Source organism: Lepidothrix coronata, unplaced genomic scaffold (genome assembly GCF_001604755.1).
Source record: "Lepidothrix coronata isolate B3197 unplaced genomic scaffold, Lepidothrix_coronata-1.0 Scaffold165, whole genome shotgun sequence".
Lineage (NCBI taxonomy): Eukaryota > Metazoa > Chordata > Aves > Passeriformes > Pipridae > Lepidothrix > Lepidothrix coronata.
Window position 1 is genome coordinate 1,205,784 of NW_016690345.1, and position 24,998 is coordinate 1,230,781.

The 24,998-nt window shown below is 42.9% G+C and overlaps 1 protein-coding gene across 14 annotated transcripts in view; it reads left to right on the forward strand.

Moving 5' to 3' along the window:
• Positions 1 to 24,998, forward strand: part of UNC80 (unc-80 homolog, NALCN activator) — a 120,290-nt gene that overhangs the window by 5,798 nt on the left and 89,494 nt on the right. For 10 of the 14 annotated variants that reach the window (XM_017829501.1, XM_017829507.1, XM_017829502.1 and 7 more), the window contains exons 3-15: positions 839 to 995; positions 1,868 to 2,166; positions 3,965 to 4,088; positions 5,856 to 5,929; positions 6,440 to 6,579; positions 10,239 to 10,500; positions 15,316 to 15,450; positions 16,079 to 16,301; positions 17,756 to 17,896; positions 19,867 to 20,135; positions 20,773 to 21,141; positions 21,932 to 22,078; positions 24,004 to 24,151. In XM_017829501.1, coding sequence (XP_017684990.1) covers positions 839 to 995; positions 1,868 to 2,166; positions 3,965 to 4,088; positions 5,856 to 5,929; positions 6,440 to 6,579; positions 10,239 to 10,500; positions 15,316 to 15,450; positions 16,079 to 16,301; positions 17,756 to 17,896; positions 19,867 to 20,135; positions 20,773 to 21,141; positions 21,932 to 22,078; positions 24,004 to 24,151 — 2,488 coding nt within the window. Of the gene's footprint in view, positions 1 to 838; positions 996 to 1,867; positions 2,167 to 3,964; positions 4,089 to 5,855; positions 5,930 to 6,439; positions 6,580 to 10,238; positions 10,501 to 15,315; positions 15,451 to 16,078; positions 16,302 to 17,755; positions 17,897 to 19,866; positions 20,136 to 20,158; positions 20,261 to 20,772; positions 21,142 to 21,931; positions 22,079 to 24,003; positions 24,152 to 24,998 lie in introns of those variants that run through there. The other 4 variants (XM_017829505.1, XM_017829513.1, XM_017829516.1 and 1 more) reach the window with 2 other exon arrangements.

Below are 24,998 nucleotides of genomic sequence, written 5' to 3' on the forward strand. Positions count from 1 at the left end.
ACGACGTGTTTTTGTCGCACTGGTGAAAGAGCTTGTGCCCAAATAGGTAGTCATGAGGCCAAGCTGGTATATGACAAGGACATGCATTGTCATTATCTTTCCTTTAGGAACTTTGGAGAAGGAATATAGCTGCATTTGTGACCTATAATGAGATCTTTGTATCTGATCAGAGCAGCAACTTATTGAAATGTTTGGAACAACTAGCAATAAGGAGCTTCCATAGAGATTTCAGAGGCAGATAGTCTTACTTTTGTTGCTTGAGGTAAAAATAATGAACTTGCTGCAACCATCAGCTCTCTAAGTGTTCATAAAACCATTACATCATGGCTAGACAAAAAATTTTGTACAGTGATTATTTTTTGTGACAGGATGTGAAAACATTTCCTAAGGCTCATATACCTTTAATGGGTTGCCCTTTGTGTTACACTAAACTGAAAGAGCATGTGTGTTTGAGAAGAATATCCAGCACTCAGCTCCACAAATACGGGCTTCCTTAGCTCCTGTGACTTTCAACAGGATTACTTGCATGCCAGATTAATACCCAACATAACAGTAAGTTTGGCTTGATGTCAGAACTTACTAATATACAGGTTATACTTGCTTTAACTCTCTATATTACAGAAAATATATTGTGTGGCCCTTTCGCTTCTTAGTCAAGTATGTCCAAATGTCTGGTGAACTTTAGTTACAGTCTGTGTTTTTCAGGAAAAATATTACAAGATGTGCTTTAGTTATATAATTAAATATTACAGGTTTTTAAAAGAGAATGTTCTATGTGCTGGAAGGAATATGCAGAAACAGATACACAGTGTCTTTCTTTCCTTGTTCTTGCTTTTAGTCTTTTGAAAGAGTTTTAGTAGAAAACAAACTGCACGGCCTTTCTCCAGCTCTCTCTGAAGCCATCCAGAGCATCTCTCGCTGGGAACTCGTCCAGGCCGCGCTCCCGCATGTGCTGCACTGCACCGCAACGCTGCTCTCCAACCGGAACAAACTGGGTGAGTGCTCCTCTGAGGGTGTTGTCAGTCAAAATGGGACATTCTGATGCTCAGGGTGCCAACGTATTCTAAATCCTTAGAACCCCAGTTAGTTCGTTCTGTGGCTTGTCTTTCTCATTTACAGCAGGGTAACCTGTGGGAGCTTCCCCAGTGAAGGTAATGGCTCGATGAGCTGAGGAGCAGTTCAATAACATTTTGCTGGTTATTTTCCAGAGGTAATAGAACTTATTTTAGAACAACCACCCAGCAGACATGGGTTCCTTGAAGGAATACGTATTTCTTTCAGTTGTCAATTGCAGCAGGTACTTTTAGTATCTTCAGTTCTTCTTTTTTTTTCTTTTTTTTTTTCTTTTTATTCAGATCAATGCATGGGATTCTCAGCAGATAAGTCAATCAGACAGTAAGGACAGAGGTCCAAATAGAACTTACTTTTAGGAAGTCTTTTACTGATTGATTTCAGCCAGGAATTTGCTTCCCGAGACATGCCAGTTGGAGGCATTAACAGGGCACAGCTTGAGCACCTTGCAGTGCTCACTTCCATTTTATCTTATTCAACAAAGTCAAACAGACAAGACTGTCACGTTGGCTGCTTTTGGGACCACTCTATGTCCATGCTGCTGTCCATGCCCTGCAGCTGACATTGCAGGAACTGGACTGCAAATGCTGTGAAGTAAATGGAGACTTGTGATTTAGGAGATTTCAGGAGGTTTCAAACATAATGAGAGAGAATGCTGATGCTTTTAATGGTAGAATTTTAAATTTCAAATGCTTATCAGGAAGTTGGATGTCCAGTTTCCCGTGCAGCTCTGAAAGTCTCAACAGTACCATTAATGGTAACCCTGTGAGATACAGTGATGCATTTTTCCACACAGGGCATCAGGATAAACTTGGAGTAGCTGAAACAAAGCTTCTTCACACTCTTCACTGGATGCTGCTGGAGGCTCCTCAGGACTGCAGCAATGACCGATTTGGAGGGGACAGAGGCTCCAGCTGGGGAGGGAGCAGTAGCGCCTTTATCCATCAGGCAGAAAACCAAGGATCACCAGGACATCCCCAGCCCAGCGCCACAACTGATGAGGAGGAGAATAGCAGAAGGAAGTTCTTCCAGAACTCCATGGCCACCGTGGAGCTGTTTGTCTTCCTCTTTGCTCCCCTTGTCCACAGAATTAAAGTAAGTGGAACGCTGATGGGGTGCTTGTGTGGAGTGAGCTCTGAGCAGGAAAGGAATTACTCTGCCTTTGTGATTGTTATTTAATTCAGCCTGCAGTGCACATTGGGGACCACTGGAAATGTTTTAACAATCTGGCAGGATACCACTGCCATCAGGAAGAAATCCTTCCAGTGACATGAACAATCACCTCAGCATCAGGCAGGCACAAAGGAAAATAAATCCGAAGTGAGCCGTTTTTAGCCTTTGGGAATGTGAAAGATCTGTGGCCCCTGTGAAGTCTCTGGGATCCAGGAACCTGCAGAAAGGGTTGGGAGCTTTGGCTTGCGCCAGTGATTCTCAACCATTGCTCAGAAGGGCCTTGCTAGTTTTTCAACTGTGGGGCTGCCCCTGGGATTTGTTGTTGTCATTACTAATCATCTTGATGCTAATTACCAGGAATGTGTGATGGTGTTATAAGCATGGCAGTAGCAAAGGCAATGGAGCATTCCTTTGTTCTGAAGTTGGAAGCAGGCTGCAGGCTTCCTGTCTGCCGGGGTCGCTCTATTGATTTTATGCTGAGTGCATCAGCTTTGCAGAGTGGTGATGAGAAGGCATTTTCTGCATCTTCTCCTGCCTCTCTGGGGGGCTGCAGTTTTTAGCCTTTACGTTTCCAGCTAGGCCTTGGGAAAGAGTAGGTACTTGGAAAATGTCTATAAAATCATGAAGTGATGGGGCTGTTATCTGTTCTAATCCTGCCTCCTTATGCTGCAACAGTTGAAGAAGATAAGAAAGAACAGGAAATAAAGGATAATCTTTTGATTCAGGCAGGTGAAAGCAAGACTGGAGAAGTAGATTCTTTCCCTACTTCTGCTTCTGAGTTCCAGTACAGTATAGCTCAATTTATTTAGCCCAAATTTTTCATAATTTTTTCTGTAAGCTACTGGGACAGGACAGGAAGAAGTGCTGAATTCTTCCCAGTGCTACACACACAAATGTGGACTGCCCTTTGAATGAATTAAATGAAACTGGAGGTAGACCCTGGCTATTAGAGAGAAGATTTCCAATCTTCAGCATTAATCTTTCTGGGATGTTGTTTCCCATTTATAAGATGGGGTTAATATCAGTATCTCAGGTTTATCTTGAAAATCTCTGAGATCTCTGAAATACTGTGGTGATGAATATTGGAAAGCCCAAATTTGCATGATTTAAGCCAGTTGCATACGTAAAGCAATGATAGCATCACTGTAAGTAGTGTCAGTGCTTCTGTATTGACATAGCTCAGGTACCAACAGTGCTAATGATATCAGTGATGTACTATACCACTGCTTCATAGTAATCTGTTACATGTTTCCTCAATTTCTAAGTAATGTTTTAATATTTAGTATTCTTATTCTTTTGGGGAAGAAGTTCAAGTCTTGGAGTGTAAATCCTAAGGTTGAGATTGAGTACCAGACATGAAGTGACTTTATATGGTTAAAAGAGATGTTTTCTGACAGGAATGGCCTTTTCTTTTGCAGCTTAATGTCCTAGGAAAAACAGGGTTCCTTAACTAGTATAGAAATTTCATTTGGAAAAACCTTCCTGTGTGTTTTTGTATTGAGATTTCTCTGGGATTTTTCATTAGCCACGCGTGACGTGTATTAAGTCTGCTGAGTGTTGTCAGTGGTCCCCGAGTTAGCACATACCCGCTGCAGAACTGCACGTGGTGTCACTCATCTCTTGTAGGATCTGTGCATCAGAGAAATTACAGTCCTCACAGACTGGAAAGCACATTCTTTCGTGTGAGCTGGTGTGCCACCACATCTGTTTCTCTTTCTAGGAGTCCGACCTGACATTCCGGCTGGCCAGCGGCCTCGTTATTTGGCAGCCGATGTGGGAACACAGGCAGCCTGAAGTTTCTGCCTTCAATGCTCTTGTAAAGCCCATCAGGAACATCGTTACAGGTCTGTGACTTTGCTGTGGTAATGTAGCTCCTGAGAGCTGGGAATGGCTAATGCTGCCTTACATTCTGTAGTCATTGTATTTGAAGGAATTTACTGATACTGCAGGAATTAGTGAAACCTTAGAGTAGTTTAAGGTTGTTTCCCCTCGGGAGTCAGCTGACATTTGCCTAATAGTTGAATAGGAGAGAGCCATCACAAATAGGAAATGAGAAACTCCTCAGTGGAGTTATCATTACCTGTCAGCCTCCTATCTCTGTTTCACCTCATCTCCCTCAGTTGCTAAGAAGGGGAAAGGCAGTATCTCTTAGCAGTCTGACGTGGGTGAATTGAGCTTTCCCAAACTGGCACTGAACAAAAGCGAACAGTGAAGAACACACAGTTGATTCTCCTCCTGTCTAAAATTTGAATTTCCCCATGTTATGAAATTAAAAAAGGTAATTTCAAGACTCTCCAGAGAAAGGCCTAGGTTGTGAATTCACTTCTGCATGCTGGAAAGGTTTGCTCTTCCTTTGTGTTTCAGCCATAATGAGACTGGAATTGGGTGCTTAGGCTTCAGAGACTTTGGCTTCCAAGGCCTAGTCCCAAAAAACTTTACTTTTATGTTTTTAGACAATAGTTTTGCATAATTTCTACAAGGTGGTGCATTGAAAGTGAACTGGATATATTGCTGTAGCATTGCTTGCCAACTCTCAAGAGCATGGAGCTGTAATTTTTGTCATAGTGAAAATGTAGTTTGCCAAATCAGATTTTTCTTAAAACAAGTAATTTTGTTCTGAAGGTTTTGTACACCTTTGGAACATCCCAGAATTGAAAAGATTCGAGTATTTCAGATTATTTAAAACAGTCTTTGACATCTAACACTTCATCCCTCTGCTTCAACTTCTGGAATTAAAATATAGGATTTCAGCCCTGGAACTAACAAAAGGAATTAGTCCTAAATTTTCTTCGACCATTGGAATTTTTCCTGTGTGAAGTCAGAAAATTCCTAAAAAATAACTTAAGGAGTAAAGTATGAAAGGAAAATGCTCTGTTATGTTTTGAAAGCATTTTCAGCAGGACAGAAATAGTAATTGGAATGAGGTCCTTTGTATCAAGGAATATGCTGCTATCTTAGCATTATCTCAAACTGGGACCAAAAAAAAGTCAAATTTACTTAAATTTTCCTTCACACAACAAAATATAATGAAGAAGCTTTGCAATGTTTTGTTTGCAGTCAGTCTAAATCACATCTGCACAGCTTTCAATGTGACAGGATTTCAAGAATAGTCATCCTAGTCAGTGTTATGCCCTTGTTCTGCTACAATATCACTGACCAAACTTTCTCTATGATATGTGTGTTTCCTGTGATGAAAGCGTTTGGCAAATTGGAAATCCCAATACACTCTGAGAGATGTAGCCTAGAAAAGGACCTGAATATATGTGCAAATAGGAGGGAAAACTCCAAAATGAAAGGGACTAGTATGTACAGGAAAACAACATTTGATGGTAGATGGATTTAGGATAAAATTTATATTCAAATTAAATTTTAAAGAAATAGAGGTTTCCACTAGACAGTGTAGATGACAACGCAATGGAAATAACTGTGCAAAAAATTCAAACAGTCCTTTTTTCTTTTTCCTTTTTATGGCTGTGGCTGATGCCCAGAGAGAGATGCAGCAGAGAGAGGCTGCTTTGGGTTTGGTTTTGTTTTCTGGTTTATCCTTTCAGTGGTACATTATAATATAAGAGGTGTTTCCTGAAATGTTCTGCTTTGACTTCTTTTCTCAGCCAAGAGAAGTTCTCCCACCAACAATCAGAGTGCGACTTGTGAATCCCCTAATCTGGACAGTGGCCATACTGAGGTGAGTTCTGTGCTAAGGTTTGACAAGCTTGAATAAGGAGCTGAGAGAGGGGGGAAACAGAACTTGCTTTTACCACCCTAAAGTATTCCATCTCCAGAAATTACAGTTATTCACAGTTCTTCCAAAGGCTCCCAACCTAGTTTGCAGTGGAACCAAAGGGTATTAGGTGTAGTTGTCTGGATCTTCTTGTCCTTATCCTGTCTTGTAGGATGGAAATCTGATCTTGCTTATGATGGGGAGTTGGAACTAGATCTTAAAGGCCCATTGCAACCCAAACCATTCTATAATTCAATGATCTTACGTATTTTCCTGGGCAAAAGCCCTGTCTTACCCTTTGCCTGTGCAAAGCCTAGTACTAAGAAGCCCCAGGCTTGCTCAGTTTCTCCATATTACCATGGCATTGGGGTGGAAGTAATGGTCATGTCTAAGCACAAATCGCAGTTATAAAGCTAATATGGGAGAGATAAGTATGTTTATATACCTCTTTTCTTTTATTACAACCATCCAAAGGGACTGCAGGTGGTCTGTGAGACAACACGGCCAGATTCTGTACCTCCAAAGGCTGCTGTTTCAGCATGTCATCGTGGAAATTCCTTGGAGGGAAGCATATCCTCCCAAACCTCTCAGGAGAGAGGTACTGCACATCCCAGGTACAAACCCCCTCAGGAGAAAGTTAGGCTGGTGTGAGGTCATACAAGTCCTGTATCTCGAATCTGCTGTTGTCTGTGCATGATGAGCGTGCTCGATGTTTATCTCAAACTCTTAATGCCACAAATCTCAGTTCTGGGTTTTGAACAGGGTGGTGACACAATGCCACTTCCATTGAAGAAATCTCTAGCTGACCTGTTGGGACAGTTTCTTTAGTCTTTTCTAGTGTGTTGGTTTCTTAAAATTAAAGACACAACAAATAAATTGCAGGTTCAACCCTCCTAGGCTGGATTCAGCCTCAGGCAACTGGTATATTTTCTGGCATCTTTCTGATCAGATTTTTTTCCCTCTAGCAAAGGATTTTTGCAAGCCTGTCTCCATTGCCTTCATTATTTCTTCTCTGCATCCTGCTGCTTAGCTTCCTTTAGACTACTGTCCCAAAGGAACAAGCTAACAAAGAAGAATAGCCATGCAAACATCCTGTCAGCTTGCCCTGCAGCACACAAGCCACGGTTTTCCAGCATGGCACTGATAAATTCATCTAGATTTTAGGGTGCATAAAGGTAGAACCAGATTTTCAGTACTGCTGGACACTTGGTGGTGCCGTAAAGTAAATGAAGCTGATAAGTGTTTTCAGGGGGCAGAGAGGGAGGGAAGCCTGTAATTTTAATATATATAACTATAATTTTAGGTCTCTATGGATTTAGGAGTGTCACTGAAACTCCTTCTGAAAATTTTGGTTCTGTTTTGGGAAATGTCATGTCCAGAACGCTGCAGATTTAAGAAATGGCTTCATTACAGTGACAGAAGAAATGTAGGATGGAGTGGGTTTCTGGATACCATCTAGGAACAGCTCTGATTTCTGGTCCAAAGGGCAAAGCTATTCTCTAAGGCTCTCATCCCTTCAGGAGGCTTCCCTTGGGATTTTGTTGTCAGTTCTGGGTCTTTATTTAATTTATATTAATGTGAGCCAGTAAAACTGAAGTTGGGGACAGAACAGCCTTTCTGTATGTGAACACTGTTCCTCAGAGAGTGCACAGCTGTTAAAAAAAAAAAAAAAAGGCAGCCTTTTAAGAAGACAGAATCAGGTGATCAATTTGTCAAGCTGGGTCTAGTGGTTGCCATGGGGATGAAGCTTTAGACAGGCTTTGAAGAGAGCATCATTATGCCTCCTGATTTGCAGAACTCATTGATCAGTTAAAACTGTACAGGGAGCTTTGGTTGCTGAGCAACAGACAACTGGGGAACAAATGTTGTTTACTCTGCTTACCAACAGCCGCAGTATTCCTTTGTCCTTGGCCAGCGGTTGGAGGCTGGCCAAGGACATTCCACATTCCCTGCAGTCACAGGCAACCAGGAGCTGATTATACAAGCGCTGGATTTCCCTTTAAATGAAGTATAGAGTTTAATTTCTGCTTCCTCAGACACTGCTTGAGCAAATGGCTTGTTCCTCTGATCCTGGCCGATTATCCCTCCTCCACTCAGTGAAATTCTCCGTGTACAGGTGATACAGTTTAACACAGAAGCAAATAAAGCCACAGCCCTTTATCCAGCTTCTGCCTTGAACAGGCTGCCTGGGAAATAGGCTTTGTAGGAAGGACTTTAGTGACAAATATTTCATAAGGAGAACGTGCCTTGCTCCAGGCTGTGTCATGCCTCAGGTTTGCCTGTGCCATGTGCAGGAGAGCATGAAAGACTGTTCAGACTCTCTGACACGGATCAAGGTCCTGCAAAGTGACCAGGGAGCAATGCATCACCTTTCACAATTGCTACTGAGGTGACGGGCTTTATTTCCTTTGCTGGGATACTTTGAGTATGCCAACTACCCTTAAGGTTTTTTGCAGGCTGCATCTGTGTGACACAACCTGGACTGTGACAAAACCAGCCTTTGTATCAGGTTTATGGGGAAAAATTTATAGCATATTCCCATTTCTCCTTGTTTTTTCCTTCCTAATTCAGTTTTTCTGGTTTTTATAATATGTCATTTTAAAGTCATCAAACTTCAAGCATTTTTACCTGGAATGCACCACTAGAAAAGAGACTTTCAATCTATGTATTGCATATAGGGTGACATATGCTGACACAGATGGGCTGGTCTGCAGTCACCAAGTGCCTTTGACATTGGCCTGTGGGGCTGGCAGCAAACCAGCTCCTGCAGGTTTGAGCTCTAGATCTATGCATTGCTTCAAGCCCAGCCATGCCACCTGCTCCCTGTTTCCAAGGGTAATATGGAAGAGGGTTCATATGATTCCAAGTGGTGTCAATGTTCACTGCACGCTTCTTTCTCCTCTGCCAGTTCTGTACCTGCCTTGGATGCACAGGGCAGTGATCCAGCAAAGCACTTAAAACATGCTCTTCACTTGAGCACTTAAAGGTCCCACTGGTCAGTACTGCTGCTATTCCCTGATGCTTTTCTGGACTGTGTCCTCGGATCCCTCTGTTTAGAATGTGATGGTACCCAGCTAGAGATGGGGGTGTCCTGCCCACTGTTTTCATGCTGTTTAGCAGAGTTGATAATATAAAAGGCTTATAACAACAACAACCAGCCCATAAAAAAACCAACCAAAAAACCAAACCAAAAAACCCCTGATGTTCTTGTGATGATTCTCAAATGCCCGAGAATACAATGTATGAAAGAGATGTTGATTTTTATAGAATCCAAAAATCCCAGAAGTACTCAGGTCACAGAGGTGTGTTTCCAACACACAGAGTAGAAATATTTAAAATGTGTACTTCAGCAGGCAAAAAAAAAAAAAAAGATGTCCAGAGTTCCTGCCCCACCCCCAGATTTTACACCTTCTTTTGCCATGTGATTCTCATTCCTCCAACTCCCTTTCACTTGCTTCTTTTCTGACAGATTGTCTTCTCACAGTAAGTGACTGTTCAGAGGGTAGATCAGGCCAGTTGTACTCTGCTGGGTGGGAAGTGGTAAAAAAATTAAGAATAAAAAGGCGGGGGGCATTATTGTTTTTTTTTTGCAATAAGGTGGGCTCTGAAAGTACATATGATGCCTTTGAAATCTGAAATCTCTGGATTCTCATTACTTAGGCTTGTTACAGACATCTTGCTTTTATGCACACTAACTTCTACAATATGTAAGAAATTCAATATGTTAAAACATATGAGGAAGTTACAGCACCTGATGGGCAGAAGTAGTAAAATGAGAGCTTAAAATGTTTTTTTTCTCTGGAACACCTCAGCAAAGAATGTCTGTAACAGTAACTTTAACATGTATAGGAATCAATTTAATTGGCTTAAAGTGTTAACTAACTTAGCTGCCCTGCCTGCTTCTTTTTAAGCGAGGCCTGATATGAGGAAATGTAAATGATTCCTAAATATACACTACTTGTATCTGAACAGCAGGTGCTCAAAGGTTGTCTGTTTCCCACTGAACAAATTATTCAGTTAGAACGAGTGCTGGAGGCTTATCTTCAGATCACAGTTTAAGAAAGCAACCCTATCCAAGAAAACACTTAACAAAGCATGTACTGGAGTCCTCTGGGGAACTGAAAGCTAAATATCCACTTATGTGTCTTCAATAACGCTTTCCTCAGTCAGAGCCTTGGTCCCAAAGAGTCGGTTCTTTATTCAGGGAGCCGAGTATCTAAGAAGGCCTAAGGAGCCTGATGACTAACATTCCTGCTCCTGCCTTTTGGAACAGAGTGTCCTTGGTGATCCCACCGTGCCAGAAGTCTCGCTACGCCACGTACTTTGACGTGGCCGTGCTGCGCTGCCTGCTGCAGCCACACTGGTCTGAGGAGGGCACACAGTGGTCACTGATGTACTACCTGCAGAGGCTGAGGCACATGCTGCAGGAAAAACCAGAGAAGCCACCCGAGCCAGAGATCACCCCTTTGCTGAGGCCTCGGAGCAGCTCCATGGTGGCCGCTGCACCCTCTCTGGTGAACACCCACAAAACTCAGGTAAGCAGGTGCTACCAACAAGGAAATAGCTGCTGTTGTGGCGATGCTGGGAAGTGATGGCTGGACAAATAGTGAAAGGCACAGCTTTGGTGTTGGTTCAACTGCCCAGGAGTCAGATATGTGCATCATTCAGAAAGAGACCCTGAGAATGATGAGGGTTTTGGGGGCGGAATCTGGTGCAGAGAGTCAGAGCTGGTGCCTGCTGAAAGCTTGAGGATTTATTTGGGATAATTAATCCAGGGTGAACTGGGATAATGTTAGTTTGTAATGTGAGAATATACTTATGTAGTTGTCAGAAAAAATGGAACTGCCTTTGCATTACAGTGTAATGGGCAGGACTCACTGAGCTTCTCTGGTGTAACCCCACAAAAGAGAGAAAAGGAACTGCACTTGGTACAGCACTGCACACTCCAGGCAAACACTTGGGTTAAATATTAGACTAGACTTCACAAACAGTGGCCATGAGCAAAAGCCTTCCATCTTGTTACCTCTTCTCCTGCTGTTATTCTTATTGCATAACTTTTATATTTACCAACAAAACCTCAGTAGACAAACTGTCCTAATAGGTGTCAAGACTTGCTCCCTATTTGCTGGAAAATGAACCCCAGACTCCTGACCTTGGTGCAGAAAAGATCTTTGTGTTTTTTCTTTTGGATAGCTCCCTTGTTCCAGGGATAAAAAGGGGATGCTGTTGCAGTTTCAGTTAATCTCCTTGTTGATTTGTGCTACTTTTAGGTTGTGCCCTCTTTTCCTGTCATGTGGGCTTTTAACAGCAAATTCTGATTTACTGAGTTGATGGAACTGCTTAATAAAATTTAATAGAGATTCTATTTTTGCCATCCAATTTTATGACACACCTCAAGTAAAAGGGCTCTCTCTTTTGCTAATGTTGCTATCAAATGTCTTTCTGTGAGTCAGAAATCTCAGAATTCTTAATGTTTTTCTTAAAATCATTGCTTTCAGTATTGTAGGGCTCTGATGGTTTTTGACTTGTCATTTTATAAGGAAGAAGGCTGAGGTATCTTCTCTCCTGTGGAGCCCAGATGCTCGTAATCCAGAAGAAAAGCATAAACAATGTCAATATTAGTACTGTTGCTTTTAAATCTCAGGACTTTATAGTCATTCTTATATTTTTTATGAGAGCTGGTTTTAAGGGCTCAGCAGCAGTGTTGTTTAAACTGTATTATAGTTCAGTGTCATTTCTATAAAATGTTTTCCTGTTTCATCCCTGTAAAAGCTTGACATAGCTCCATAAAGGCCAGGTGATATGAATTACTATTCCATCTTAATCTGCCTTTGCAGGGGGATTGTATGGGATTGCTGTGCAGAAAATCCTCCGTAATATCATCTCCTGGAGGGAAAATTGAAAGATATTGCTGTTGATGTGGTTCACTGTTTCCATGCATGTATTGTCCCTTTGTCCTTGCTCATAACAGCCTGGTTCTTTTGCACATTAGCCAGTTTAGCTCCTAGTGCAACAGGGAGTGCAGTCAGTGGTTTACAGAGGCAGTATGGATGGGGTTGTCTTCCTCGTTCTTCTCTGTATGCTGTGAAACACTTCTCTCCTTTCACACACTTGGCTATTTCTTGCTTTTCCAGGCTGTTCCTCTTGCAAGATTCCTTTACTCTGTCATTTTTCTCTACTAGTTTTCTGTTAAATCCATTTGGCAGTTCCACTGGGTACATTATAGCTGTTAATGTGAGGACTCTGTCCAGGGCATTCTTCCCTCCAAGGCTAAGTTTGATTGCTTTTGGTAACCTTTGTGTCAGTCCCGTGTATTCCTGCTGTACTTCATCCAATTGGAATCCTGTTCAAAAAGGTTTCTGATTTGTTACGCAGAACAGATGTGATGGAGGAGGTGAAGCAGTCTTACAGGCAGCAAAACTTTCAACTCGTGCCCCCCTTCCTTTACAACTCTGAGGACTGAAATCTGTGCAACATAGTGAGGCACCTGGGCTCTGGTTCATCCCAGCCAACTGTAGGGACTTTACTGCTGTTCGTAAATTGAGAGTCTCATCACTCATGGCTCTCTGCTCGTTCACAGCAGAGAATGCCACCTCCCAAGGGGTAGGATTTGTCCTTTCTTTCTAGCAATGCAAGGGGTTGTAATGCTGAGCCTTCACGAGCTCATCTGACACAGGGATATGCTTAAAGCCTGATTTTTCAGTCTCAATCTTGAATTCCTAACACAATGTCATAATTTCTGCTCAAAGGTCAATCAATTACTTCTCAAAATTACTGGCACTCTGTGTTTCTTTAGGGTAGATTTGAAGCGGCAGCCAAAAAGCGAGTAAGGACAAACACAGCTTTCTGAAAATCATATCAGGCACCAGTAGATTCTTTTGTGGTAAATCTACATTCTTTCTATTTTTCTGCAGTTCATCAGGGTAATTTCCTGCATGTCCCTAAGTCTCAGCAAAACTCTCACTTCCTGTGTGTCTGAAATCACATTTCAGATAAGCTTGGGCTAAAGCAGTGGGGTTTGAGAGGATGAAAGAAACATCCTCCATATATCACCTAGTAATCTGAACAGCAAAGTAGGAAAAGATTCAGTGCAGCATTCCAGCATGCCTTGTTGCACAGGAAAAGGGGCACTGGATGAAGTGTGAATAAAATGAATACCAGCTTCTCCTAGAAAGTGACTTGAGTCTAAACATATTTCAGTCCTGGCAACATGTGATGAAGGAAACCTGCATTGCATCTGTATGCAGTAAATTCACTCTAAGGGCAGGTGTAGGACATGAAACCTTCAGAGGCTCACGAACTGCTACAGTCTTGCACTAACATTGCAGGGGAAAGAGCCAAAACTTAAATGAACCATAGGACCAGTGCAGCTGTAGTTCTTGCTGCAATGCTGATAGAAAGCCAAGAGCCTCAAGTGTAATATCTCGAGAGCTGAGAGAAGTACTAATGAGCTGATACATATAGAGTTGTGCAGCAGGAAGGTGATAGAAAATAGAAGCAACAAAATCTAGAGGAGCAGCCCCCAAAATATTTTGCTTTCTTATCCATCCTGTGCATATCATAGTTGCTACACAGTCTACTGCACAGAATACCCATGGTTTTAATCAGTCTTCATCAGAGTGCTAGCTTGGTTCATTAAAATGTGTCATCTACCATACTGTAGATTTAAGGTGATTCTGTAATTTCGTTTTCTGGTGTTGTTTTCTGGATACCTACCCTGAGCAGATTTCAGAGCTGGGCCTGTGTTGTCTGTGCTTGTATGGCTTGTGACCCAGTAGGCCCTGATCCTTACTTTGTCTTTTGGTGACTATAAGCCACCTAATAAAACACTGATTTAGTCAGTAGTGGACAAAGATAATGAATCCAAAATAAATTTGTACGATGGCCAGAAGAGACCAGAGAGCTGTAAAAACTAAGAACCAAGCTATATGGGGTACTTGGCCTTGCCATTGAGAGCACCTAGGTTTGAATCCTGGTTTGCTGTGTGTTGGATTTTACGTGTGACTCCTCCGTGGCACCTTCAGTTATATAAGCAAAGTGGTTTATAAGCGTACCTGTGCTACAAACAGTGGTGAAGAGGAGTCTTACTGTTGTGTGTCTCCTTCACTCTTGTGCTGATAAAATAATTAGGAAGAATTTAAGGCTAGTCTCTGATTACTCTGAAAAGTCTCTGAAAAAATGTGTGGTTCCCAGTATCCCAGTACTGCAAACACTGTAACTGGTACTTAAGATTTCAGCTGCAAAGGCTGTCACTGGCTTCTGCTGGACATTTTTGTGCATAAAACTGCACACTTTTATATTGCAGAGCTGGCTGGCTCTGCAATGGGCAATCTGGCAAGGCAGAATCTAAACCTCCTGTACTATCGGAGTCGCTTCATCTGTCCTTGCCTTATGGCTATCTCTGGATTGAAAGCAAAAGGTATTTTTACATAACCCAGTTGTTCAGCACAACGTTTCTGGTGGGACAGTGAAGAATAACATCATCTCCATCGGAAACAAGTTGATATTTAGGCGGAATAAAATTATCCTGTGGGAATTTGGTCAGGTCAGCTGCACAAACATCTCATGGAAGGTGGCATCGGATCTTTAATGGGAGCAGATGGCCAGGAGCTGAGCTTGTGCCATCTTTGTGGCAAAGCCTTCCTCTGCAGCAGGCAGGTGTAACGTGTGTTGCTCAGTGCAGAGGGTGCTTGAGCGCTCTCTACTGAAACTGGGGTGAGTGAGCCTCATGGTTTTAACTGTCATGAGACATTCTGGGATATAGGAAGGGGGGAATTACACAAATATGAACTGTGATGGTCTGGGAGCACTGTCATTATGAGTGGAGGATGCTTAGTGATGTAGAACTCTTAGGTTTCTTCCGTGAGTAAATAAATTTTTTTTGAAAATCAAGTCTCTTGAAGGGACAGTGCTGCTTATTGCCAGTCAGTTCCAAAACGTGTATTTAAAGATATATATTATTAAGGGCATATTCTCTTAGATCTCAAATAAAACCACTTCAAAAAGGGTAGCCATTGTGATTGTGCATCCGTGTATGATCAGAAGATTGTCAGCTACCCAGAGTCATACCTGGGTTCAGAATGAGTCTGGAGAAGAACATGCCACAAGACCACACTGACAGCAAAGCCTGTGACAGAAATGTTAGACAAGGTAAATAATTCTGAGAGTTTCTACATTTTGTTTGTTCAGTTGTTTTTCTTTAAATGTGAGTACCATTTTGTTTAATGAATTGGAGGTTCTTTTCCTCTGCAGTGCTCCTATGACAGCTCCTGGAAGTAGCTTTTTTTTTTTTTAAAGCTGATTGTCCTCTGTTTCTCCTTGTGCTTACTGTCTTCTTTTGGGAGCTGCAGGATCTTACAATGAAATGTAATGAGGAAGAAAAATCACTAAGTGCAGAGGCATTTTCCAAGGTTTCATTGACCAACTTGCGTAGACCAGCAGTTCCAGATCTCTCCACAGACCTGGGGATGAACATCTTCAAAAAGGTGAGTGAAAGAAAACTTTGATTTACCTATGATCTAGCACTTCACTGTCCTGCTAAATAGCGGCTGAAGGTCTGCTTGGAATTTATGTTCATGCCATATGTGAGATTGATGTCCCTTTTCACTGGAGTTGGGTGTTATTACATAGGTTTTCCTGTGCACATTGCAGACATGATACTCAAATCTTTATTCAAATAGCTGTTCTGCTGAAACTGCATGAGTGGAGGGCACTCAAACAGTGCTGATTTTTAAATGCCGGTGCTCACTTGTACTTCCAGCTAAGTCAGTGAGTTTTTCTGATATTTTTACCTCATCCTAGCTCTAGGTTGCAACCATTCAAGATACTAGGCAGACTTTTGTGGATTCTGTGCATCTAGCTCAAGGTCCAAGAACGTTGTAAAATTATCCAAGGGCATCCCTCCCAGCTGAGGGCAATACTAAGTTCCTTTAAACACTCATGTGGTCCCAGCGTGCAGATGGTTGCTAGCAGGGTAAATGCCCAAGGTAAGAAGCTCAGAGTGGAAGGTTATGCTTGGGACACACATCTGTGTTATCTTTTCCCCTCAAATGGTAGTCTTCCATGGCTCAAAGCTTCTACTTGCTCCCATATCTTTCCCTCTTCTTCCTGCAGTTTAAGAGCCGTAAAGAGGACAGGGAACGCGAGCGCAAAGGGTCAATTCCTTTCCACCACACTGGGAAGAAGCGGCAAAGAAGGATGGGGGTGCCTTTCCTCCTCCATGAGGATCATTTGGATGTCTCACCCACTCGCAGCACTTTCTCCTTTGGCAGTTTCTCTGGAATTGGAGAGGACCGACGTGGCATTGAGAGAGGAGGATGGCAAACCACCATATTAGGTGAGATGTTGTTATATCTGCCCCAGATTCTGTGTCATTCCTGTTGTAAACATCCAGAGAACAACAAAGGCTCTTTGTTTCATTGTCCATCCTGTTGTCACCGTGGCTCTGTTTGCAGCATGACACACCTGTTGGTAGAAGTGGCGACTGCTCACAGCAGACCTTGAATGACTTAAGCCTTAGTTCACTTTTTCTCTGAAAACTACCATCTTCACTAGAATAATAGCTCCTGTGGCAACCTGTAGGGATCACTGTACCACTTGAGCATGCCTTCCCTGAGTGGTAGCAAGCATTGCATGACTGCAGCTTAAAATAGATTCAAGGAATATTTGCATCCTCTTCTTTATAAGAAAAATATCTAAAGAGGCAGCAATATGGTCACTAGGAGCATGGCAAAAAATATTCTATTCACAGTCTTCCTCAATTGAATGTTGGATACAATATAAATAGGATATTGTCTCAGCGAGGGTTATGCTGTCTTGATATTGCAAAGATACAGTTGTTTAAATGTAAAAATTGACTCCTTCAAGCTTCCAAGTTCACTGAACAATGTCTAGGCATTTTTTCTGTTTCACAGATTTACTCCCAATTTTGTAGATTTTTATCATAGCACCCTTTCTTAAAGATGATAGGCAACAAAATGATCTGCCGTGCCAGAGCCTTCTCATTTTCACCATCTTAGATGGCAGCATTTTGAAGAGCTCTCCATTGGAAACATGTCCCTCTCTGGGACAGAGGAGAGTGGGCTTAGCCAAGTGAATTCTAAAAGATTCATATGTGTTTTGTCAGTAGTTAATATACAAACACTTATAGATTTGTACAAGGATTACAAACTTTGTATCTAAATCCTCCTTTCCATATATTCAGTACCTCAAGAAGTTTGTTAAAATTTAATCCCAGGGACTCCAGATTCTTGTTGTGACTAAACCTACAGTTTTTTGCTTTCTGATGTCTTAGTGAAATCATGTATTTCAGGTTCAAGCCCACTGGTCAACAGATCCTGCCAACTTCAGAGACAGTCCCCCTCTTTTAGTAGAGGGGATTTTGTATTGTATTGCGTTCTTGAAAAATTTCCTTTGCTTTAGCACTCTCCATCCTGAAATACCTATTTCTTTTGGACCAGAGGAGAAGAAACCAAATTCCTATACTCTGCCTCAAAGGGTGGAGTCATACAGTGCTGACCAGTCTCACTTTCTTGAAGGTGCTGGTGGTTAAGAATGTGGGTGTATGTGCTGAGGGGAAGAACCTTGCAGGGAGTTATTACCTTTGGTCTTTATATCAATAAACCCCCGTGAGAGATCCCACTACAATGTTTGGTTCTGCTTCACAGTGTCCTGGAATGCGTTGACTTTTGCAGACTCCACTCCTCCAATTTTTAACCTCAGCTCCTGTCTCTTACCTCCAAGCGCTTCTCAGATAAGTAAACCGAATATCCTTTCTTGCCCTCGCCCTAGGGAAGTTTACCAGGCGGGGGAGCTCTGACACAGCAACGGAGATGGAGAGCCTGAGCGCCAGGCACTCGCACTCTCATCACACGCTGGTCTCCGACCTGCCAGACCACTCAAACAGCCACGGAGAGAACACAGTCAAAGAAGGTAAATTTAACACACCGGGAAAGACTTTTCCCTGAAATATCAACTCCAAGAAGCTGAGGAAGTGTCACTGTTTCCATATATGAGTATGTGACTAATTGTTTTTTCCTTTTTTATTTCCATATCTTTTGAGTGCTTTTTGTTCTGTGTAGAAGAATGTTCCAAACCTTTCACGTTTATCAGGTGCAGTTGGTGGCCATCGGCAGGGAGAACGCAGGGTTTGGTGTTTTCTGCCTTACCACAACACAGCACAGAATTTTGGGCAGAAACTTGGTATTGTTATCTTCAGTGGTTTCATGGGGTATTTTATGGTATTTAATGCCCCTTTACAATCCACAGCTCCTGGACTGTGCTGAGAATCACAGGCTTTTATCCTAATTCCCTTCTTTCCAGTTAGAAGCCTGGCTTTGAAATTTACTCAATCTCAAGACAGGCTTCAGGGCCTTGGGATGACTGATTAAGGAAAGAGGAGCACAAGTAGTGTTCTCTATCCTTCCAGTTTTGCAAGGGAATGATGAGGGAAGAAACAGGAGGAGCCAGCAGATCAACACCTGGCTCTGAGTCTGGTATCACCAGCAGAATTTTGGGGGTTTTGATCATGGGTTTGTTTGCATGACACCAGCCTGCTGGTGACAGATGGGCTACACCTGACCCAAAGAAGGAAAAGGATCTTTGCACAGGAGTTAGCAGGGCTCACTGAAAGAGCTTTAACTGCATTTGAAGGGGGAAATGGTTGGAACAAGATTTCCTGCTGCCATCTTTATTGTTATCTTCACGGTACAAATTTCAGTGAATGCCATTAAAAAATCACATTTGCCAGCAAGAAATCCTCTGATACAAACAGCTAATTCCTGCCCTGATCATTGACCAAATTGTAGCCTGGTTCAAGGTACTGCTGTTGGCCTTAGAACGTTTCTCCTAATAAATAGTGCTAGTTCAGTGCTGGAAGGGTTGCACAGGCTTTGAGAAAATCTGGTCACCAGTCTGGCAAGTTTCTGACAAGTTGGTATTTGCATGATATATAACATAATCAGTTCATCACTGAGTCATTGCTTATTAGATGTATGCTGTATTATTAATTAAATAGCCTTAGGAAGAAGTTCTTTGTTATTCCATAGCCCTGTTACTGTCTGGCAGGTGACAGTCCAACCAACCCTGTGGGACACATAGGATCTTTCTACACTACAGGGTGTATAAACCCACTTAAAAAGCACTAAGTGCTTACTAACATTGTGGCTTGGAGTTCAGCATGAGTTGTAAAAACACAGTGAATCCTTGATAAAAATTGGCCTGTGTAACCAGCATGCTAATCTGAGCAATTTAAAGTTAAACTTGACTATGTAATGAGTTCCCTTCTCTGAACACTGTGAACTGAGATGCCATGGTGCCTTTCTGATCAGACAGCTTTGCATTTTGCAGGTGGTTTAGACTGTCATAGGTATTGTTAGGAGCACACTGCTCCACGTTTTTCAATTGGTGTGATGAAATATTTCATATTGGTGTGACTTAGAAAGCTGTTCCAAGTTGGTGCTGCTGTTCCCCTACCTTCACTCCTGCATCCAGATGCAGAGTCTTTTTTCTTTGCCTTGCAGGGGCAGTGCTGCTTTAAAGACCAGGCACTGGACCAGTACAGGGAGCAAAGTTAGCCAAATTCTAATGCCCCCTTTGGATTAGATTTAGGCTGGCTGAGTTCCCTGATCTAATTAACTGCCTGCTTGACCGAGATTAACTTAAGCTGCCATGGAACTGTACTGCTAGAGCAAACTCAGTGTTGTTCTAATTTACACTGGCTTAAAGGAAGAAATGCATCTATCTTTCATCCCAGTAGCCATTATAGTAATTAGGAACCTGTCTTGTCTTTCAGCATTACAAGCTGCATTAAGAGGTGCTCCCTTTAAACACGCTCAGCCTCAGTCTTCCATTCCATAACTCTAGAGGTGGAAATTTACAGGTAGCCATTTTCCCCCCTGCAGTGCGGTCCCAGATCTCCACCATCACTGTGGCCACCTTCAACACCACCCTGGCCTCGTTCAACGTGGGCTATGCCGACTTCTTCAGCGAGCACATGAGGAAGCTTTGCAACCAGGTGCCCATCCCTGAGATGCCCCACGAGCCACTCGCATGTGCCAACCTCCCACGGAGCCTGACAGATTCCTGCATCAATTACAGTTGCTTGGAGGACACAGATCACATTGATGGAACCAACAACTTTGTCCACAAGAACGGCATGCTGGATCTCTCGGTAATTGGCAAGGAACGAGGAGAGCCAGGTCCCTCTTCTGTCAATATAGCTGTACCATTGAGATCAGGGTTTGGATGGGCTTTTCCTCCACCTCTTTGTATGACTTCTCTCAGCAGTACATAAAGGTCAGTCAGATACATTTGTGCCTATCCTAAGAGTCTCCTCTGAGATACTGCAACTCCTGTTACTCCTTGCAAGGAGTGCATGTGCATGTGGAATGCACACATCAAATCTTAAGTGGTATAATGTAACGACTGTGTCCCTGGGGCATGCACCAAATTCCCTATAAGTATAGTATAAGACTGAGTAGCACCTTTCTTCTAATGGCACCTTAAAACTCACCTTTCCTGCTTTCTTCTTAATGACTTGTCAGCTCCTGGTGCACCGAAGCAGTATTCTCAGGCTCACAGATGTCATGTCATGGTTTCATTTGCTGCCTGACTGTGCCCAGCCTGTGGTTTCTTGTCTTACACCTAGATTGTAGGCTCTTGGGATTTAGGGTTGTATGTCCTTCATTCAGAATTTGTACTGTGCCTGCTATAATGAGTCTCTGGTCTGTGACTACAGTTTCCAGGCACAAAATCATACTAGAAAAGAAAGTAAACCTGACTTTAAATATGATGTTTGGATCTCCCAGGTGGTCCTGAAGGCTGTTTACTTGGTCCTAAACCATGACATCAGCTCCCGGATTTGTGATGTGGCACTGAACATTGTGGAGTGCTTACTGCAGCTTGGTGTGGTGCCCTGTGTAGAGAAGGTTCGGAGGAAGAGCGAGAACAAAGAAAATGAGGCTCCTGAGAAAAGACCAAGTGAAGGATCCTTCCAGCTCAAAGGGGCTGCTTCTGCTGGTTCAACTTGTGGATTTGGGCCACCTCCAGTTAGTGGAGTTGGAGATGGAGGAGAAGAAGGAGGTGGTGGAAGTGGAGGAGGAGGTGGAGGTGGAAGTGATGGAGGTGGTGGAGGAGGAGGAGGGCCATATGAGAAGAATGACAAAAAACAAGAAAAGGTTTGTATTGCTTCCCTTTATACAATTCCTGAAAGTACTGTAAGGTCTGTTAAGATTGAGTATGCATATGTATGCAACTGCCCTTTTGTTTGCTCTCTTTTATGTTGTACCACAGTGACAAATTAATTTGTTTTGCTCTGGTGCTCACGGTGGGGGGGGGTGGGGTTCCACTGAGGAAACATGATTGGGAACTCAAGCACTGTAACTACTCCAGAGAAGCAGCTGCCAAAAGCAAAATTTGTAAGCCTCATGTGGACATTTTCAATATCTTGTCAGTTGTTTGAAATCCTCAATCACAATGATTTTTGGGAGGTTTATTATTCATAACTTCTAAGGAAAAATCGAATCCAGCACGTGAGCACATCTTCTTTTCTATGGCCAGAAATCATAAATTTCTGTGTTGCTATGAGAATTGGCCACAAGATGCTGTTGCTGACATCCAAAGTTGTAATTCATAGTAGCATAACACCTAAGACATTTTAAAAAGATGCTTGTTTTTCTACTCAAGCAGAAATTTTCAGGCAAAATCTTTTGAAAGGCAGGCTGAATGGTATGCATAGCAGCACACAGAGGCTTCACATTTATTGCAGAACTTTCTGATGGGAACTGAAAGGGATGGGGCTGGTCCCTAAACCTGAAAAATAATTGGAGTAAACACTTCAAGAATAACAACTCAGTAATGGAGTGTCTGAGAGGAAAAATGGACAGCAATTTGTCAAAAGTAGAATGTTAACAAAATGCTGGTGGTTGTGCCAGGATTCCACACTGTCTTTCCCTCTGCCACCCTCAGGATGAAGGCCCATCTGTCAGCACCCATAGGCTGGCACTCACAATGCTGATAAAAATTGTGAAGTCCCTGGGTTGTGCCTATGGTTGTGGAGAAGGACACCGAGGGCTCTCTGGAGATCGCCTGAGACACCAGGTATTCCGGGAGAATGTAAGAGAATTAAAGCTCATTACAGCGTCCCCCCCTTGTACTTTTGACATCATCTGCTGAGATTGCTGTCTGCCCCCTCTGTAGCTTTCTCTGTATTGACAATAAATGTGTTGCTCTTTGCCCCAGCTCAAAGATTGTGTCGCAGCCCAGCCGTAGCAGATTTTCAGCTGTTGTGTTATCTTGCAGCCCTTGGGGGGGTGCCAAGAGCAGACTTGAAGTCCAGGGTGCTTCTGACCACCCCAATGGATGGGTTGGGACAAATACATGGGAGAAAATCCCCTGTGTGAGCTGCTATAAGTAACTTTTCTCATGACGTTACCCCAGTAGAGTATGCCACTTACAAGAGATGCAACTGTCTTGGGTTGCATATCTAAATCCAGAAGTGTAAGGTGTAGGTCTGTGCACCTTTCCTAATGGTCATTGTGGCTGGTTGCTGCTGGGCTGCTTTGTCAGCTCCTGATAGTTGGAATACACTCTGCTTGCAGGCATGTTGGTGTGCTGCAAGGAAGTGAAAGACTCACTCATGCCCTCCTGAAGGGCAGGGTGGATCATCACTGTCAATTCCTTACAGTTTTGGTTCTGCCCAAGCTGAAGCAGTGGAAAGTGCCCAGGATGTAGCCCAGACATCAGACTTCATCCAGAAGAATTTACCTCCCTGCAGTCAGTCCAATGCCCTGTCAGATGGGAGCCTTTCAAAGACCTTCTCCAGCACGTGCCTCCTCCTCACCTTGTGTACTTGCAGAAGGGAGCATTTTTCGTGACTGTAATGAGAATTTACTAGTCCCACGGTATGGGTGTGATCCAGATGCTACACCATGGCTTTGGTTAGCCTGAACCACGCCAACAGAGCTATAATTTAGTTCTGGGATCTGAGCTAGATGGCTCAGAGATGGACTGGTTGCTCTGTATCCTGCAGTGTTCCGTTAGCTAGGCTCCCAGGTACTGAGGAGACTGCAGCAGTGATGTTAGTTCTGGATACAATGGGACAAGATGGGGTGAGAGAGTGGCAGTGGTAACAGTATTCTGCTGCACAGAGCACTGGTTGAACAGGTACCATATTCATCACAATGTCAGTTAGACTTCTAAGATTGTGTTGGAGCTGAGCCAGCAAAGCATTTAGGCCTATGCATAACATTAAGCATAAATGAATAGGTCTCTTGGAGCCAAGGTTCTTATCAGACCCATTGAACTGAGGTGTTTGTGGGAAGAGATTTTCCTAGGTGTCTAAGTCTGCTGCATTTTCTCTGCATTTGTCTGGCCAAACTGCTTTGCATGCACCATTTGTGTTGACTGCATGGACAATCACTTGTCTGAGTTTATGGGGAAGTTAAGCATCCTATTGTATGTAGCTGGAAAGTTCATGTTTCCCACAGAGCTGACATTTTAGATTCTCTTAACTCCAGCCTGCATGGGGTCCCTGTAGGACGGATAGTTTTGCGATAAGAAGTTGGCAATTAATAGTTTTTAAATAAAAAGTTAGTATTTTGCATTATATAAGTGGGTCACTGGGTATAGGTGCCTCAAATGGGTTGTTCTGAGCCAGAGGCTGCAAATCAGATGCCTGAGGCTAAGAACCTGTTCCACCAAGGCACTGAGCCTTGACAGAGGTGGTACATTCCTACTTCGTTCACATCCAGTGAGAATCCACTTTGGGCTTGGGGAGAGGAAGAGAGACCTTGAGACATGGCTGGCAGGGACTTCACCACCACCTCCAAACAGTGGCACCCATGCTGGTACACTGTTTCCTTGTGCTGAATTTATTGTTGCCTCCAGAGGTGAATCTATCTTGTTAGGGAACCCGAACCTTCTGGCTCCTCCAGAAGACTCCTTCAGAGACAGCACAGCAGAGCACTGGCTAAGCAAGAGCAAAATTCCCCTGCTTCTATGTACTTTGATGAGGTGTTTTTTGATGGATATCGTTGCAGGCTCAGAACTGCCTCACAAAGCTGTACAAACTGGATAAGATTCAATTCCGGCAGACCATGAGGGATTATGTGAACAGAGATTCTCTCAATAATGTGGTGGATTTCCTTCATGCTTTATTGGGATTCTGCATGGAGCCAGTCACTGACAGTAAGTATAGCTAGCCTCAGAAACTCTCATTTGAGTATTCCTAAACTGTGCCATCAGAAAGAAGCCATACCCTGTTCCTTTAGAAAAAGAAAAAAAGTGAGTTGCTATCCTCAGAAAACAGAGTGTGTATCTTTATCCAGTGTGGGTCAGGGGAGCTGGACCTCTTCAGATCCAAAAACCCAGTGATCTCGCCTAGAGATCTTGGGGCATCCAGTGCACCTAAAATTGAAGGTCTCTCTCTTGATTCATCCTGTCTGTTCATGGCTCTTCACAGAAAATACTTTCATCCAGCGATCCCTCGGGCAGGAAATTCTCTGCTTCGTGACATGGCACCAGCTGGAATGGCCTGTTTAATCCAGGTCTGAATGGAGATATAACTGAGCATTAAAACCCTCTGTGGTGCCTCAGATGAGGCAGTAAACAGCAAGAACAGGCTGAATGAACAAAAACAGGAACACACAGATGCACGTGACTGCAGTTATGAGTGTGTGTGCGTGTGTGTATGTAGGGGGTTTTGAGGTTTTTTTTAAGTTAGAAAAATTATTCCAGGTGCTATTAGAACAACTAAACATTTATGCTTGGTCACTGCATGCATTAGCAGTTAACAATGACTGTTTACAGGGTAGGAATAGCTCCTCTGAAACAGTCAGGGAGTCTGACTAGTTTATTAGCCTGTCTCTGATCCCAGGCATTTCAGAGAAAGCATCAAAGAATATTTGTATATAGCCAGCTTTTGTGAAGAATATACCCATAGGAAGTTTCCCTGAGTATTCATCAATTATTGACTGGCTTATGCTTTGAAGCATGGCAGCTCATGCAGCTCTTGAAAGTCTTTTCTCTCAGCTCA